This window comes from Vulpes lagopus, chromosome 19 (genome assembly GCF_018345385.1).
Source record: "Vulpes lagopus strain Blue_001 chromosome 19, ASM1834538v1, whole genome shotgun sequence".
Taxonomy (NCBI): Eukaryota; Metazoa; Chordata; class Mammalia; order Carnivora; family Canidae; genus Vulpes; species Vulpes lagopus.
Window position 1 is genome coordinate 6,130,800 of NC_054842.1, and position 13,050 is coordinate 6,143,849.

Here is a 13,050-nt window from a genome sequence, read left to right on the forward strand (position 1 = left end):
CCCTTTAATGACACAGAAGAATGCATTTTTAATGACATCGATTGTTGGTTGTGGGGTAACAAATAGTTTTTAAAATTCTTATTGCAACCTATGGTATCACCCAGATCATCTGTTAGTTAGAATTCACTGATAGCAAAATGTCACTTGGTGCATTTTCTCTCCAGTGCTCTGGTTAATATTCAGTGCCCAGGACAGCGATGGTCAACGGTGCTGGAGCTGCTTGGCCCTGGTGGTGGTGAAGGGCAGGTACAGCCTAATGGACGTGGGATATAACAGGTGTTTCTTTGTCCACAGTAGAGGGAGAAGGGGACGGTTGGGTTAGATTCCACCTTGGAACCCAATTACCTACATATTTACAAAATATACAGTCTACAAACCTCCCCATGATTTTACTCTTCTGTGTCATCTAAACAATGATGCAGCATTCTTGTTAAGGCCAAGCCCTTTTAGGGTCTGCCGCTTGGGCATATTCATAAGATTTATGTGAAATACATACCTTAAACACCCTCAGCAGGAGTGACCCAGTTCTTCTACTCACATCTGAGGGGAAAAGATTATTTTGGGCCGTGCCCCTTTAAAATGCAGCTTTATGGATGTTAGAGGACCAGCACCTTACTTAGAGCTATGCCCATGATCAGCACATTCTTAGACTCTTTCTTAAACTACAATCTCTTTAATACCCACCTCGCATTTTATTCTCCTAACTCCAATGAGACAGCCCCCTGGCTTTAATAACTCCTGGGCATCTCCAGGCACTGAGTCGGCACCTTTAGGGTACCAAAGGACCATCCTAAGGACATGTGAGAGGCTGAAGGAGAGTGCTCATTCTTAACCTCCCTTTTCCTAGGAAATCAACACATCAGAAACATATGTTGCAGATATCTCAATAAAATGTGAGCCCCAAATGTTGCCCTGGTCCTGCTGTATTCACCTCTCATTCTTTAAGGATGGATTATGTAAACTAAGCATTTAGATCGGGAGCTCTCTGTGTTGGATGATTTTCTGTTCCTTTTCTCTGTGGCAGGCTCTGAGTCTAACAGCAGCACGGGCTCTTCGGGGTCTCTGCCCCGCACCCACGCCCCCCTGCAGAGCACACCCCTGGCTGCCAGCGTGTCCGCTGGCTCTCCCAGCTGTGTGCCCTACCCGGAGAGTGGAGCAGGGGGCCAAGCAGCCCCCAGCACCAGCTACATCCTCCTTCCACTTGAGGCTGCAACAGGCATCCCACCGGGAAGCATCCTTCTGAATCCGCATACAGGTTAGTTCTTTACCTCTGCTATGGCAGGGACTCAAGATTAGAGTTCTGTTTTTGTGTTTGAGCTTATAAATTCATCAGCAAATTTTCTTTAAGTTCCTGAGCAAAAGAGCTAGGTGCATGAACCAGTGTATAGGGTCTTGATTTAGGAAGAGCATATCTATAGCTGTAATCTCTATCTCTTTAATGATATCAATATTGATATGTAGTTATTAGTATAGATTCTTCCCAGAAATATCCACTCTTCTCTCTGTCCTCTTTGTCTTGACCATGGTGTGTCTCATGTATTCCTCGGAGCTAAGACCAGAGACATAGAGTGATGATCTGGGAAATACTAATTAAAATACTGTGTTTCTCAGACTAAATCCCAGATTAGCCTGTTATTACCCAAATATCAAAAGTGTTTTTGCATCCAATATTTCACAAACTTGAGATATCGATTGGGACACACAAGCAGATTCTTACCTATTGAAGCTGCTTTCTTGCTTTAGAACTTCACCCAGTTCTAGCTGGGGAATAAGGAATGACAGTGACAAATAGGACATAGGGAGCAAATTCTTACTTATTTTAGGGATTCTAAGACTAGACTTTTTTGGTGAGGTTTGGAAAATTGGAGGTTTTAGAAAATGGTGACTTCATGATGATCATATTTTCATGATGAATGGGTCTTCATTTTTTCATTTCTCCAGTGGTCAGTTAACTTCCACACTGATTCCAAAGAATCAGTAAATAGGGGGTAAATAGACTAATAAGCATCTGCCTCATGGGGGAAACTTCTCAACCAGGGGCAATTGTGCCCACACCTCCAAGGCTATTTGGCAATATCCACCAACATTTTACTATCATGACTGAGGGAGGAGGGGGCTGCTAATGGCATCTAAGAAGGTAGAGGCCCCAGATGCTGCTAAACATCCTACTATGCACAGGACAGCCCCTTGCAACAGGAATTATCCAGCCCAAAATATCAGTAGTGCCGTGGTAGGAAACCTAGGGTTATAAGGCTTGACATTGACTAGTCGCCTCTTTGGAAGCCCTTATAAGTAATTGGAAAAAAAATTGAATTGTCTCAAAATATATCTAAGGTTTGGTTTTGATGATTCCAGGGTATTTCTGTGATTAGCTAAACTTGAAAATGCAAAAGTGAATGAGAATCTCATAAAAGCAATCTGACTCAATCTTCTCACGTATATAGCACTACTAGTAATTAGGAAATTCAGAGAAACATGAGAATGATAGTAAAATAGTTACTTGAATAATTGCTACATTTTCACGAAAACATATGGCACATTCTCAAGGCATGGTGTTTGATTGAGACATTTTGAAAATGCCGTAAGCTTGAGGGAAAAGAAGGCATAATCATTTTATTGAAAACCATTTGAAAGCTTTCAAAATAGATACTTCTAAGGAGAATATTAGATTGCTTTTATTTTATTTGGATCATTGTAAGCACTAAAAGGAAATTAAAAGAAAACCAGGATTATAGTCATTACTCTGGGCACTGATAGAAGTATGGTCTGACTCTGTTGGCTTAAATCCCTTCACTTTTAATTGAGACAGAGGGCTTGCAGACAAGAGCACACACAAACATTAGTTTTGAGTCATTTGTTTTAAGCAAAATTGCTGTGTTTCAGAAAAGCTTAATAGTATTTTTTAGGGCATAATGAAGAAATATGATTTGTAATGATATAATGGTTGTGCGTGTGTTATGTGTATATTATCATGCATAATCTTGCTTATAATAGAAAAAGAAATAAAGTGCTTTCTGGTACCCAGTCCTAATTCTTATTTATTGGACCCGCTCACTTAGAGCTGTTATCAAAATATCTCTTTTGAAGCAGGATCCTAACTGAGGAAAAGGATCTAACAACATTGTTGAACAGCTTCTCTGTATACACATCTCTGATTTGACAAATAAAATATCCCAAGATCAGAAGGAAAATGTATTAATATTCTGTATAACATGACTGAGTGGTAGGATGTAAGGTGAATGATGTTTCTTTTTTCCTAGAATGTGTTTATTTTTGTAAATTGAAAATATGCAAATGTGTATATGTGTACAGATCCATCATGTATCATATACACATATATGTGTATACATGTCTATGGTGTATATGTGTGCATGTCTGTCTATCCATTCATCCATCTATATATTTAGTCTCATTTGACTCTGCTATGGAAACTGGAAATTTGCCTTCTTTGGACTGGAACTCATCCTTCTCTGTCATTGATGTACACTCCTTAAATCCACACTTATCACCCTTCCTTAAATACTCTTCTGCCAAATGCATGATAGAAATTCTTTAGTGTTAGGAACCAACAGCGCATGACTACTTTACTTCTTGTGTGAATAGCCCTTGGATTCATTTCCCTGTCACCAGCACATTTATAAGCTCCTTGTAGGAAGGGGCCATCCTTGGCTATTTTTTTCACTTCACTGGAGTGGATAACAAAGTAGTCTTAACATGTGCTCAATAATTACATAGTATTGAAATAATATCTATCATTCCCTATGCTGTGTCTTTTATTCCCATGATTTATTGATTCTATAGCTGGAAGCCTGTACCTCCCACTCTCCTTCTCCCATTGTGCTCATCCCTTCTTCCCCCTCCCCTCTGGCAACCACCAGTTTGTTCTCTGTATTTACGGGTCTGATTCTGTTTTCTATTTATTCCTAAAGTATCTATCTTAAGCAGGCATAGGACAAGCAATAATCTGAGAACACCAAGATGACTTCAGTCGTGTCTACTAAATGAAACAAAATGAAACTTCCTTTATCAGCACAATTGATTTGGCTCTTCCTAAGTACTGAATATTTGGCAACCTGAAACCAACCCACCCACATAAATCTTGGTAGTTCCTCAAACGCAATCACAATTTTTTATTTTGTCTGGCCTTAGACTCAGCTTTCAGCAGGTCTGCTTCTAACTCAGGACCTCTGGCCTCTTCTTTCCTGACTCTTCCAGCATCTGGATGAGTGAGTTGCTGCAGAGGTTCTTTCTCAGTCATCCCTGTATAATGTATTCATCCTTATAAGGCAGACCTGGGTTTGACTCTCCAGTTTGATCTTCCTGATGTCTTGGACTTGGTATCCTTTTAGAGATTTTTAGCAGAAAGCTCATCTTTGGCAATTTTCTTTTAATTCAGAGCTATCCCGAGATGCCAACAGGGATTACATCCCCCACGTACTCATTAGTGCCCATATATGTGGTTTTTGCCATTTCACTTTGCCTTCATCTGGCACAAATTCACAAGTGTGTGATGTAAGGGCATGCCATTGGCTGGGACTTTGCTTTGAACTGCCTTTTAGGGCTCATCTCTTTCAAATGCTCCTGATGGTCTCTCACAGCACTCCACTTTGTAGTTGTCACAGGACTTCTAGCAACTATTTATCCAAACTGATTCCACCTATTTCTATTATTTTCCACCTCTTTCTTAAATGTACCATGAAGTTCTTGTATGTGACATGTCTGTAAATGTATCTTTAAGAGATCTGAGTTAACCTTTGCCTATCCGTTAACAGCAGCATCCTTATCATTTGATTGATCACCTCCTAAGGACTAGGAAAGGAAAAGTCTTTTTCTCACACCCTCTCTATCTTTTTAAATAAATACCCTTCTGCCAAGTATGTGGCAGAAATGCTTTGGTGTTAGAAATCAAGAGCATTTTATTACTTTGCTTCTAGTATGAATTGCCATTGGGTTCACTTCCTCACTACCAGCGTATTTATAAGCACTTTGTGGGGAGGGATCAGACTCAGTTTTTTTTTGTTTTGTTTTGTTTTTGTTTCTGCAGCCCTAGAATGGATAACCAAGTCTTGGTCCTCATGCAGATACTCAATAATCATATATTAGTATACTTGATAATTACATAGTCCAGCACAGGATGCCTGGGTGGCACAGTGGCTTAAGCATCCGACTCTCAGTTTCAGCTCAGGTTGTGATCTCAGGGTCCTAAGATCAAGCCCCACGTCAGGCTGTGACCTCAGCAAGGAGTCTGCTAAAGACTATCCCTCTTCCTTTGCTCCTCCTTGCCACTCACTCTCTCTCTCTCAAATAAATAAATAAAATATTAAAAAAATAATATCTACTGCACATTATTCATGTTAGTGGAGAAGCTTTCCATCAAAGGCCACGTATTAAGGGTAATGAGCAATTGGCCAGCTCATGGCACCCCAATTTACCTCTGCTTCTGCACCCTTTACCTGTGCCAACACACATGCCAGGGCCTGCCAGGCATGCTTGAGCAGTTCCTGACATGAAAACCTCTTCTAAGCTGGATGGTCCTAGGGCCAACTAGTCTTTCTTTCCCCTCTGGTCTTTAGAAGCTGTCATTCAAATACTTGCCTATATTCGGTTATAATTACATCTGGATTGGCCAAAGTAGCAGATTCTAAGAGAGGCCACCAGAATCATGCCTGACTTGAAAACCAATAGTCACCTGTCCTAATTCTCTTGGGAAATTGTGTCTGTTCCCTTCCATGCCATCTGTCTTTCTTGGGACTTTCTCACTTCTTTCCACCTCTCCTTACTGAGCATAAAAGCAGTACTTTATATTTTCTCTTCTCTTCCAGAAGAACCTGCCACCTATCTCCACCCAAGGTGTAGAGTACCCAAGTTCCGAGTACTTTTCATATGCAGTTATCTGGAAATGTTTCTTTCGCCTGTTTCATAGCCCATTAGTAATATTTCACACAGATGATCTAAAATTTATCAAAAGGACATCTGGGACAGCCCGGGTGGCTCAGCAGTTTAGCACTGCCTTCAGAGGGCGTGATCCTGGAGTCCCAGGATCAAGTCCCACGTCAGGCTCCCTGCATGGAGCCTGCTTCTCCCTCGGCCTGTGTCTCTGCCTCTCTCTCTCTCTCTCTCTCTCTCTCTCTCTCATGAATAAATAAATAAAAAGTCTTTTACAAAAAACAAAGAGGACATCTTAATAATTTGTGATCATGTTTTTCACCCTAATTATGGTCCTTTTTTCACACTACCTTTCTTCTCACCGGGGTAAATTGGAAGTCATAGAAAATATAGTAAATATCATTTTATTTTTACTTTCCATTTCTGTGTGTGTGAGTGTGTGTGTGTGAGTGTGTGTGTGTGTGTGTGTGTGTGTGAGCACAGAATGAGACTGATTTTGAAATGATTTCTTATAAAGTTGCTGTGAAGTTTTTTTTTTTTAATGCTAGGTATCTAAAATGTTCTTCTTTTTACCATAAAAAAGGGAGGAGGATTAAGAATTAGAACACTAAATGGGCTGATGGGATTTTGTAAATTGAACCATTTTTTCATTCTATCCCAAGTTGATGCTTTGGGGAGAAAAAAATGAGTTGCAGATTTTAAATCTAATAGAAAGTTATTTTTGGAAAAAAAGTATTTAAAACAATTAAAAGTAGCTAAAATTAAATGACAGTGGTAAGAAAACATGCACCTCTGAAGAACAGTAATTTTTTTAAAAATATCTCTAAATTTAGTCGTTCTGTGACTATAATTCTGGCACATTTGCTCTTCCATCATGGCACATAATAGTTGGTTATGAAACTGTTATCAGAACTTCCTTAGTTCTGGCAGGTATGGAGCATTTAAGGGTTTCATGTTACACACATGCAAGTACATTTGGGCTGAAAATGTGAGGTAATGATGGGAACCTGAGGCTCCTAGTTCCTAACTGGGCTTAAATCAAGTTTGGGGTCAATTTGTTTGACTTCACTACAACCTAACCATTTGCCTTCCAAACCTCCTCCAAAATATCTTCTCACTGTTATTTATAAAACGCACATACCTGACATGTAGCGTTGGCAGGTATTTATATATATGAACCCCTGTGCGAATACTACCTGGAAGGAGACATCTCCTGGTAGACTCCCTCCTGCCTCAAGAGGTCTCACTCTTCTGACTTCCATTACCATTAACTTCTGCCTGACCGTGAATGTATTAGAAATGTAGTTGCAGGAGCACCTGGGTGGCTCGGTGGTTGAGCGTCTACCTTTGGCTCAGGTGGTGATCCGGAGTCCTGGGTTGGAGCCCCACATCAGGTTCCCCATAGGGAGCCTGCTTCTCCCTCTACCTATGTCTCTGCCTCTCTCTCTCTCTCTCTCTCTCTCTCTGTGTCTCTCTTGAATAAATTAATAAAATCTTTTAAAAAAGAAGAAATGCAGTTGTATATTTCCCTAAAAGCTGCCCTTTGGGGACCTGCTTCTTTCACTTAGTGTTCAGTAGCTAATTAGCTCCCATTTTATAACAGTCTATTCTTGTTGGATACTACATATTTTTTTCTCCACTAAAGCACTGTTTTGTTTGGGTCAGTTTTTATGTTTTCACTCTCTGACCTGTTTTTTTGCTAATTTTATTCACATCACTGGTGATTAATATATCATTAATAATAATATGTATTGTTAATGAAAAAGACTGCCTTCCTTAGCCATCATATGGTGCCCACATCCCAGAACAATAGGCTCTAACCTATCTGCTTGGGAGGATTTTCAGTTATGATTGGATGTTTGTCTTTGTACCTCACTGTAGCCTGTTCATGTTATGTAAACTTGGATAATCCACTGAAGTTATTTGGTGTAATGGGAAGTCAATGGATTTCAGAGTCATTCTGACCCGGGCCTTTTCCTGACTCTCATGTACTGGTTTGGCATTTCTGAGTGAGCTGCTTAGTCCACGTGAACCCTGTTTTTTTTTTTTCTTTTTGGTCTCTAAAGTGGAATGAGATCGCACATCTGTGGGTCACCAGAAGAGCTGAGACAGTGTGTACAGGGTGCCTGTCCCTGTGCCTGCCACACTGGAGCTTGATTTGTTCTCCCTTCCTTTCCCTCTCCTTTTCCTTGCTTCCATCCATCTACTGCTCTTGTTCTCCTCCCTTCTGCTCCTTCCTTTCGCCTGCTTCCTTTCCTTTCCAGTAGGCCTTCACTGTCTTAGCCGCAGAATAGGGAGATGATACTGTACTTCCTCCCAGAGTCATGCTGAGGATCCAATGATACTATTTTGCAAACCATGAAATACTCCTCAAATAATAGTAATAATAATAGTGAGCCATTCCATTATTTCAAAAAGCGAAACAATGTATATTTGCTTCACCATCAGGAGATGGTGTTGTGATACTTTTATTATGCATAACCATTAAAATCTAAACCCCTGTCTGCTCATTGTTGAGTCTGTTTAGAGGAGCGAGTGTGTGGATGTGGCATATTCTGTTGTGTATGTATCAGTAGAACCGACCACAGTTCTGAGTTGGTGCAAGGCCAGTGGAAGCAAAACAAATGTATTAGTAGATAACGTGTAACCCAATGTACCTGGGATGTGTAGAGGGAAAGCGACCCTATCTCTCAGTGTGTGCAATCTTGCTGATAACGATGAAGTGCAGGCAGCAAACACATGGCTTCATGAAGATTGCCTGTCCATAGCCCTCTCCGCTGGGCACCACTGTACACACATGCACTCAGCCTTGGCAGATCTTTCTGAAGGCAGTGCATTTAGTTGTTGCTTCTTAAATTTCTCTGGGCTTACACTGTTAGCTGGCTTAATCGAACAGGTCATAAACAGGAAAGTCTTCACATTGGTGAGGGTTCTGGTGCCCTGGATTTCCACTGCCCTGCCCCTTTACCTTAGGTTACTTGCTGAGTATCTTATCAGCATGGTTTTTCCTGCGAAAGGCGAGACTGAGAAGCTCGCCTGAACCCAGCTACAATTCCATTGCAGGCCAGCCCTTCGTGAATCCTGATGGAACCCCTGCAATATACAACCCCCCCACCAGCCAGCAGCCCCTGCGAGGGGCAATGATGGGGCAATCCCAGCAGCCGCAACAGCAACAGCCTTCTCCTCAGCCACAGCAGCAGGTGCAACCACCCCAGCCACACATGGCAGGCCCACTGGTCACTCAGGTAGGAGCAGGTTGGAAGGTGGGGAGGGGAAGTGTTCCAAGACAAAGGCTGTGTGGTCCTCAGAGCAGTAAAAGGTGCCTTAGAAAGAGGTGATATTTTCCATTGGGGCCACCTCCACCCACTCATAGATAGATAAATCCTAGCAGCCTAGGGCCCTTGATAGCAGGTTGATAAGATTTCATCTGGATCCTTAGGTTTAGATAGACATGAATGCCCCATTCAATGGTGAGCACTCTGCACTAGCGAAAATGAATGCCAAGTTTTCTTTTAGGTCTAGATGCTATTTTTATGCATCACGAGCCTATCTTGGAGACTGAAGTCATAACCCCAACCAGGCCTTTGTATTACCTTGCTCACTCATTCCCAACCTAGACCAAGCGCTCATGTCTGCAAAGGGATGATATTGAATGCTTTACAATGGGAAGGACAGAGACCAGTTAATTCTGAGGTGGCCTGCCTGTTCTTCAGGACATGTAGAGTGGCCCTCCATCCCTAGAGCCACACATGGAAATTGCCACAGAAATCAGAATAGATTGCTAGAGTGAACTTCATTTGTAATTTTTTCCCTTCCTTCTTGTCCCTGGGCAATATTCTTAGACCAAATAGATTTCACTAACAACAATGACATGAAAAGTATGGCAGTAACTTCTTAAAGTGGTGTTCACTCCGAGAAAACATGCCTCCTGCAAGGCTGGTTGGCTGGTCTGCATGGCTTTGACTTTCCACTGGTGGCTGGTTTTCCTCTCTGGAGTGCACTGAGCCAAGAGGATCTGTAGGGTGGCGTGGGTGGTGTGTTTCTGATAAGACAGACTTCCTGTGGGATTTCCACCCCCCCAGTGCTTCCCCATTACCTGATCAAGCTTTTTCTTTCCTCCAGTCGGTGCAGGGGCTGCAGGCTTCCTCCCAGTCAGTGCAATACCCAGCGGTCTCTTTTCCTCCCCAGCACCTCCTGCCTGTGTCTCCAACGCAGCCGTTCCCCATGGTACCGTATTACCTGCTTGTGACCTTTCCCCTGAGACAGCATGTTCATGGGCTTTCTTCCGCTCCTGTGCAGGGCTGGCTGATGCTGGGTGGGTGCCCTGGGCTGACTGTGACAGGGCGTGAATGAGTGTCTCATTCCAGAACACTGCAACCCATCTCCAAAATAATGGTTTCCATTCTGTCGTCTGCCCCATGTTTGCTGCTTCTGCAATCAGGTACCCTTTTAAGAATTTACCAGCTGAGCAGGAATTGAATGCCCTGGGAGTTAGAAGCCAGAAGTTGAGAGACACACGAACTCTGTGTGATGGCTTGGGAAACAGCCTAAAGTCAGTTGGGGTGGTTTTCACTCTGTGCCACTGATGCGGGCGATTCCCCCTGCCTCCCTGATCCCCCACTCTCCCTTCCTTTCACCTCAATGCACTAAGTCCCTTTGGACAGCAAAAATGAGCATTGGCACTAAATTTCAGGCCAGGCAAGTAAAAAATACTCCATGATAAGTGATGACACCGTGGTGGCTCTGTCTCTGCAGCAGCCATGGGTAATGGTGAATACAATCCCTTCTGCCTCTCTCCAGAAAGCTGAGGATGTGGTTACTCCTGTGAAGCCTAGCCAACCCTTCAGGACAGGACACCAAGCCCTCTTTGCCTCAGGGCCATCCAGAGGAGCTTGAACCCTTAGTTAAAAAATAATGATTTATTTTTCCCATTGAAAGAGGGAGATTTTGCCAAATATTTACCATCTCTGATCCTCTGGATGATTAAAATCTGTTGTCCCTTGTTATGTTCTCTTGTTCTGGGCAGAGAATTCCTTTCTGTTATTGTTTTCAATTTGTACACCCTCCCTCACCCACAGTGACAAGCATGTGGTTCATGTGCCTCTCCCATTACTGAGCTGGTCTTGCCAATTTCCTCTTTGTTTCTGTGCAGAGAGACGATGTGGCGACACAGTTCACCCAGATGAACCTGAGCCGGCAATCCTCAGGAGAGACTCCTGAGCCCCCACCTGGTCCTGTCTATCCGCCGTCCCTCATGGCACAGCCAACCCAACAGACAAGCTACGTCATTGCCTCTACAGGCCAGCAGCTCCCTACAGGGGGGTTCTCAGGCTCTGGACCTCCCATCTCCCAGCAAGTCCTCCAGGCCCCTCCCTCACCACAGGGATTTGTGCAACAGCCTCCACCAGCACAGGTAAGCATGCTTTTTCTTGCACCTGTGACTTATAGCTTATCTGTTGGGTATTTTGACATGTACATGTCCACTTCCACATGGACTATCACCAGATCAACCTGTGTTGCTCTTTCTGGTCCATACTGATATCTCCGACGTATAGGACCTAGTCTGTCTTATTCAGCAGTTGTGCCAAGCTGTGGTGCTCAGAAAGTAAGTTTAGTGAAACTGACCCAGCTGCCCATGATACAATGAGGGAATGTCCCATTTTCCAGGTTGTGGGTATGGGAGCCGCAGGAAAGCATTCCCTCCTGTGCAATGTCTTGCTCACTGGATTACCTAGGAATTGAAAGCAGGAAGGAAGAAGAGAACCTGCTCCTCAGGGACTTTCAACTCTCCCCTGATGCTCTCTAGAAATGTGGTTTTTCCTTAGGCATTTTCTGGAGCTAATCTGGTGCTCCAGGCAGGAGCTCCCCTATGAATAAAAAAGAGGAAGCTAAAGTGGACATCCACTGTCCTTTCCTCTCCCAAGGGGGAGGCAGAGCTCCTGCATGCTCTCACAGGTAGTCATTAATCATATTTAATTGACTTGAGCATGTAAGACACCACAGATCACTGATTTTTACTGTCTTTTCAAAGACTGATTATCTGTTACTGTTCACCACCAAACATCTCTGGTGCTCTCCTGGGTATCCCTTGCAGAATATTGCAAGTGATTACTGTCAAGATGTAAAATGCACAGAAGCATTTTCTGGTCCATTTTCAAGGCACATATATCCCAAGCAAATCCCATCCTAATTAAGAAATATTGCATTGGATGAGCTGTTTAAAGTACAGTGTCACCTTTGTATTATTTGTTTCACTGCCTTAACATATTGAATAAATTATTTTATTTTCAAGCCATGCAGAACCCTTCACCATGAAATGGTTTTCATTCAGTTGTTCATTTTGTTTTGGATGACTAATTGTTCATCTTCAGTTGTCTTCTCTGCAGTATCTCTTTACTAGGAGGATTTAAGGAGATCTGAAAAAATAATTTTAAGTTACAGGAGAAAGGACCTCATTAATATATTAATTATTTTAGTAATAAATTAAATACTTTCAGTTTAATTAATGGGAAAAATATTGTAGCTCTTTTATCCTAAACAGCATCTAAGTGTTCTTACCCATTTCTGCTATCAAGGAGAAGAGTTGGAAGATATTTAATTGGAGACTTTTTAAAAGGCTTTTTTAAAAATAAATTCCTTGATGAATGAATTTCAGTATTAGTGCACCACAGGAGCAAAGACAACTCAGAACCCCTGGTGTGTCTGCAACAGAAATGCTTTCATCTCTTCTTCAAAAGATTTAGAAATAGAAAGGGAGGGGAGTAGAAAAAAAACCCAAAACAGATGTTCATGTTTCATGGTCAGTCTGGACATCCATGAACTTCTTAGGTACAGGATATAATCCATTGTGAGTTTCAATTTAGTAAACATTTTAAAGCTTGCTTACTCAACTATGGAACAATGAAAAGAACTTGAGGTATAATCCTCAAGCATATGGAAATACATGAAATGCATGCAGAGAGTGAACCTACTTAACCTTGAAGTCAGTTTTGTCTGCCATGTTATGTGGGCCTTCTGAACACCCCCTGGAAGGTTAAGGAAGAAACACATGGAGAAGGCAAAGAGGGACTTAAAGAAGGTGGGGAGAAGAGGCTTTCTTCATTTTAAATAAGGCTCCTTCTTCTTTCTCATTTATTTCCTTCCTCTCCTAATCTACTCATAATT

The 13,050-nt window shown here is 42.2% G+C and overlaps 1 protein-coding gene across 20 annotated transcripts in view; it reads left to right on the top strand.

Moving 5' to 3' along the window:
- The window catches only part of ARPP21 (cAMP regulated phosphoprotein 21), a 155,117-nt gene that overhangs the window by 89,073 nt on the left and 52,994 nt on the right, over positions 1-13,050 (top strand). For 16 of the 20 annotated variants that reach the window (XM_041734333.1, XM_041734338.1, XM_041734339.1 and 13 more), the window contains 4 exons: positions 1,025-1,255; positions 8,950-9,131; positions 10,009-10,113; positions 11,039-11,299. In XM_041734333.1, the coding sequence (XP_041590267.1) occupies positions 1,025-1,255; positions 8,950-9,131; positions 10,009-10,113; positions 11,039-11,299 (779 nt within the window). Of the gene's footprint in view, positions 1-164; positions 247-1,024; positions 1,256-8,949; positions 9,132-10,008; positions 10,114-11,038; positions 11,300-13,050 lie in introns of those variants that run through there. The other 4 variants (XM_041734350.1, XM_041734351.1, XM_041734352.1 and 1 more) reach the window with 2 other exon arrangements.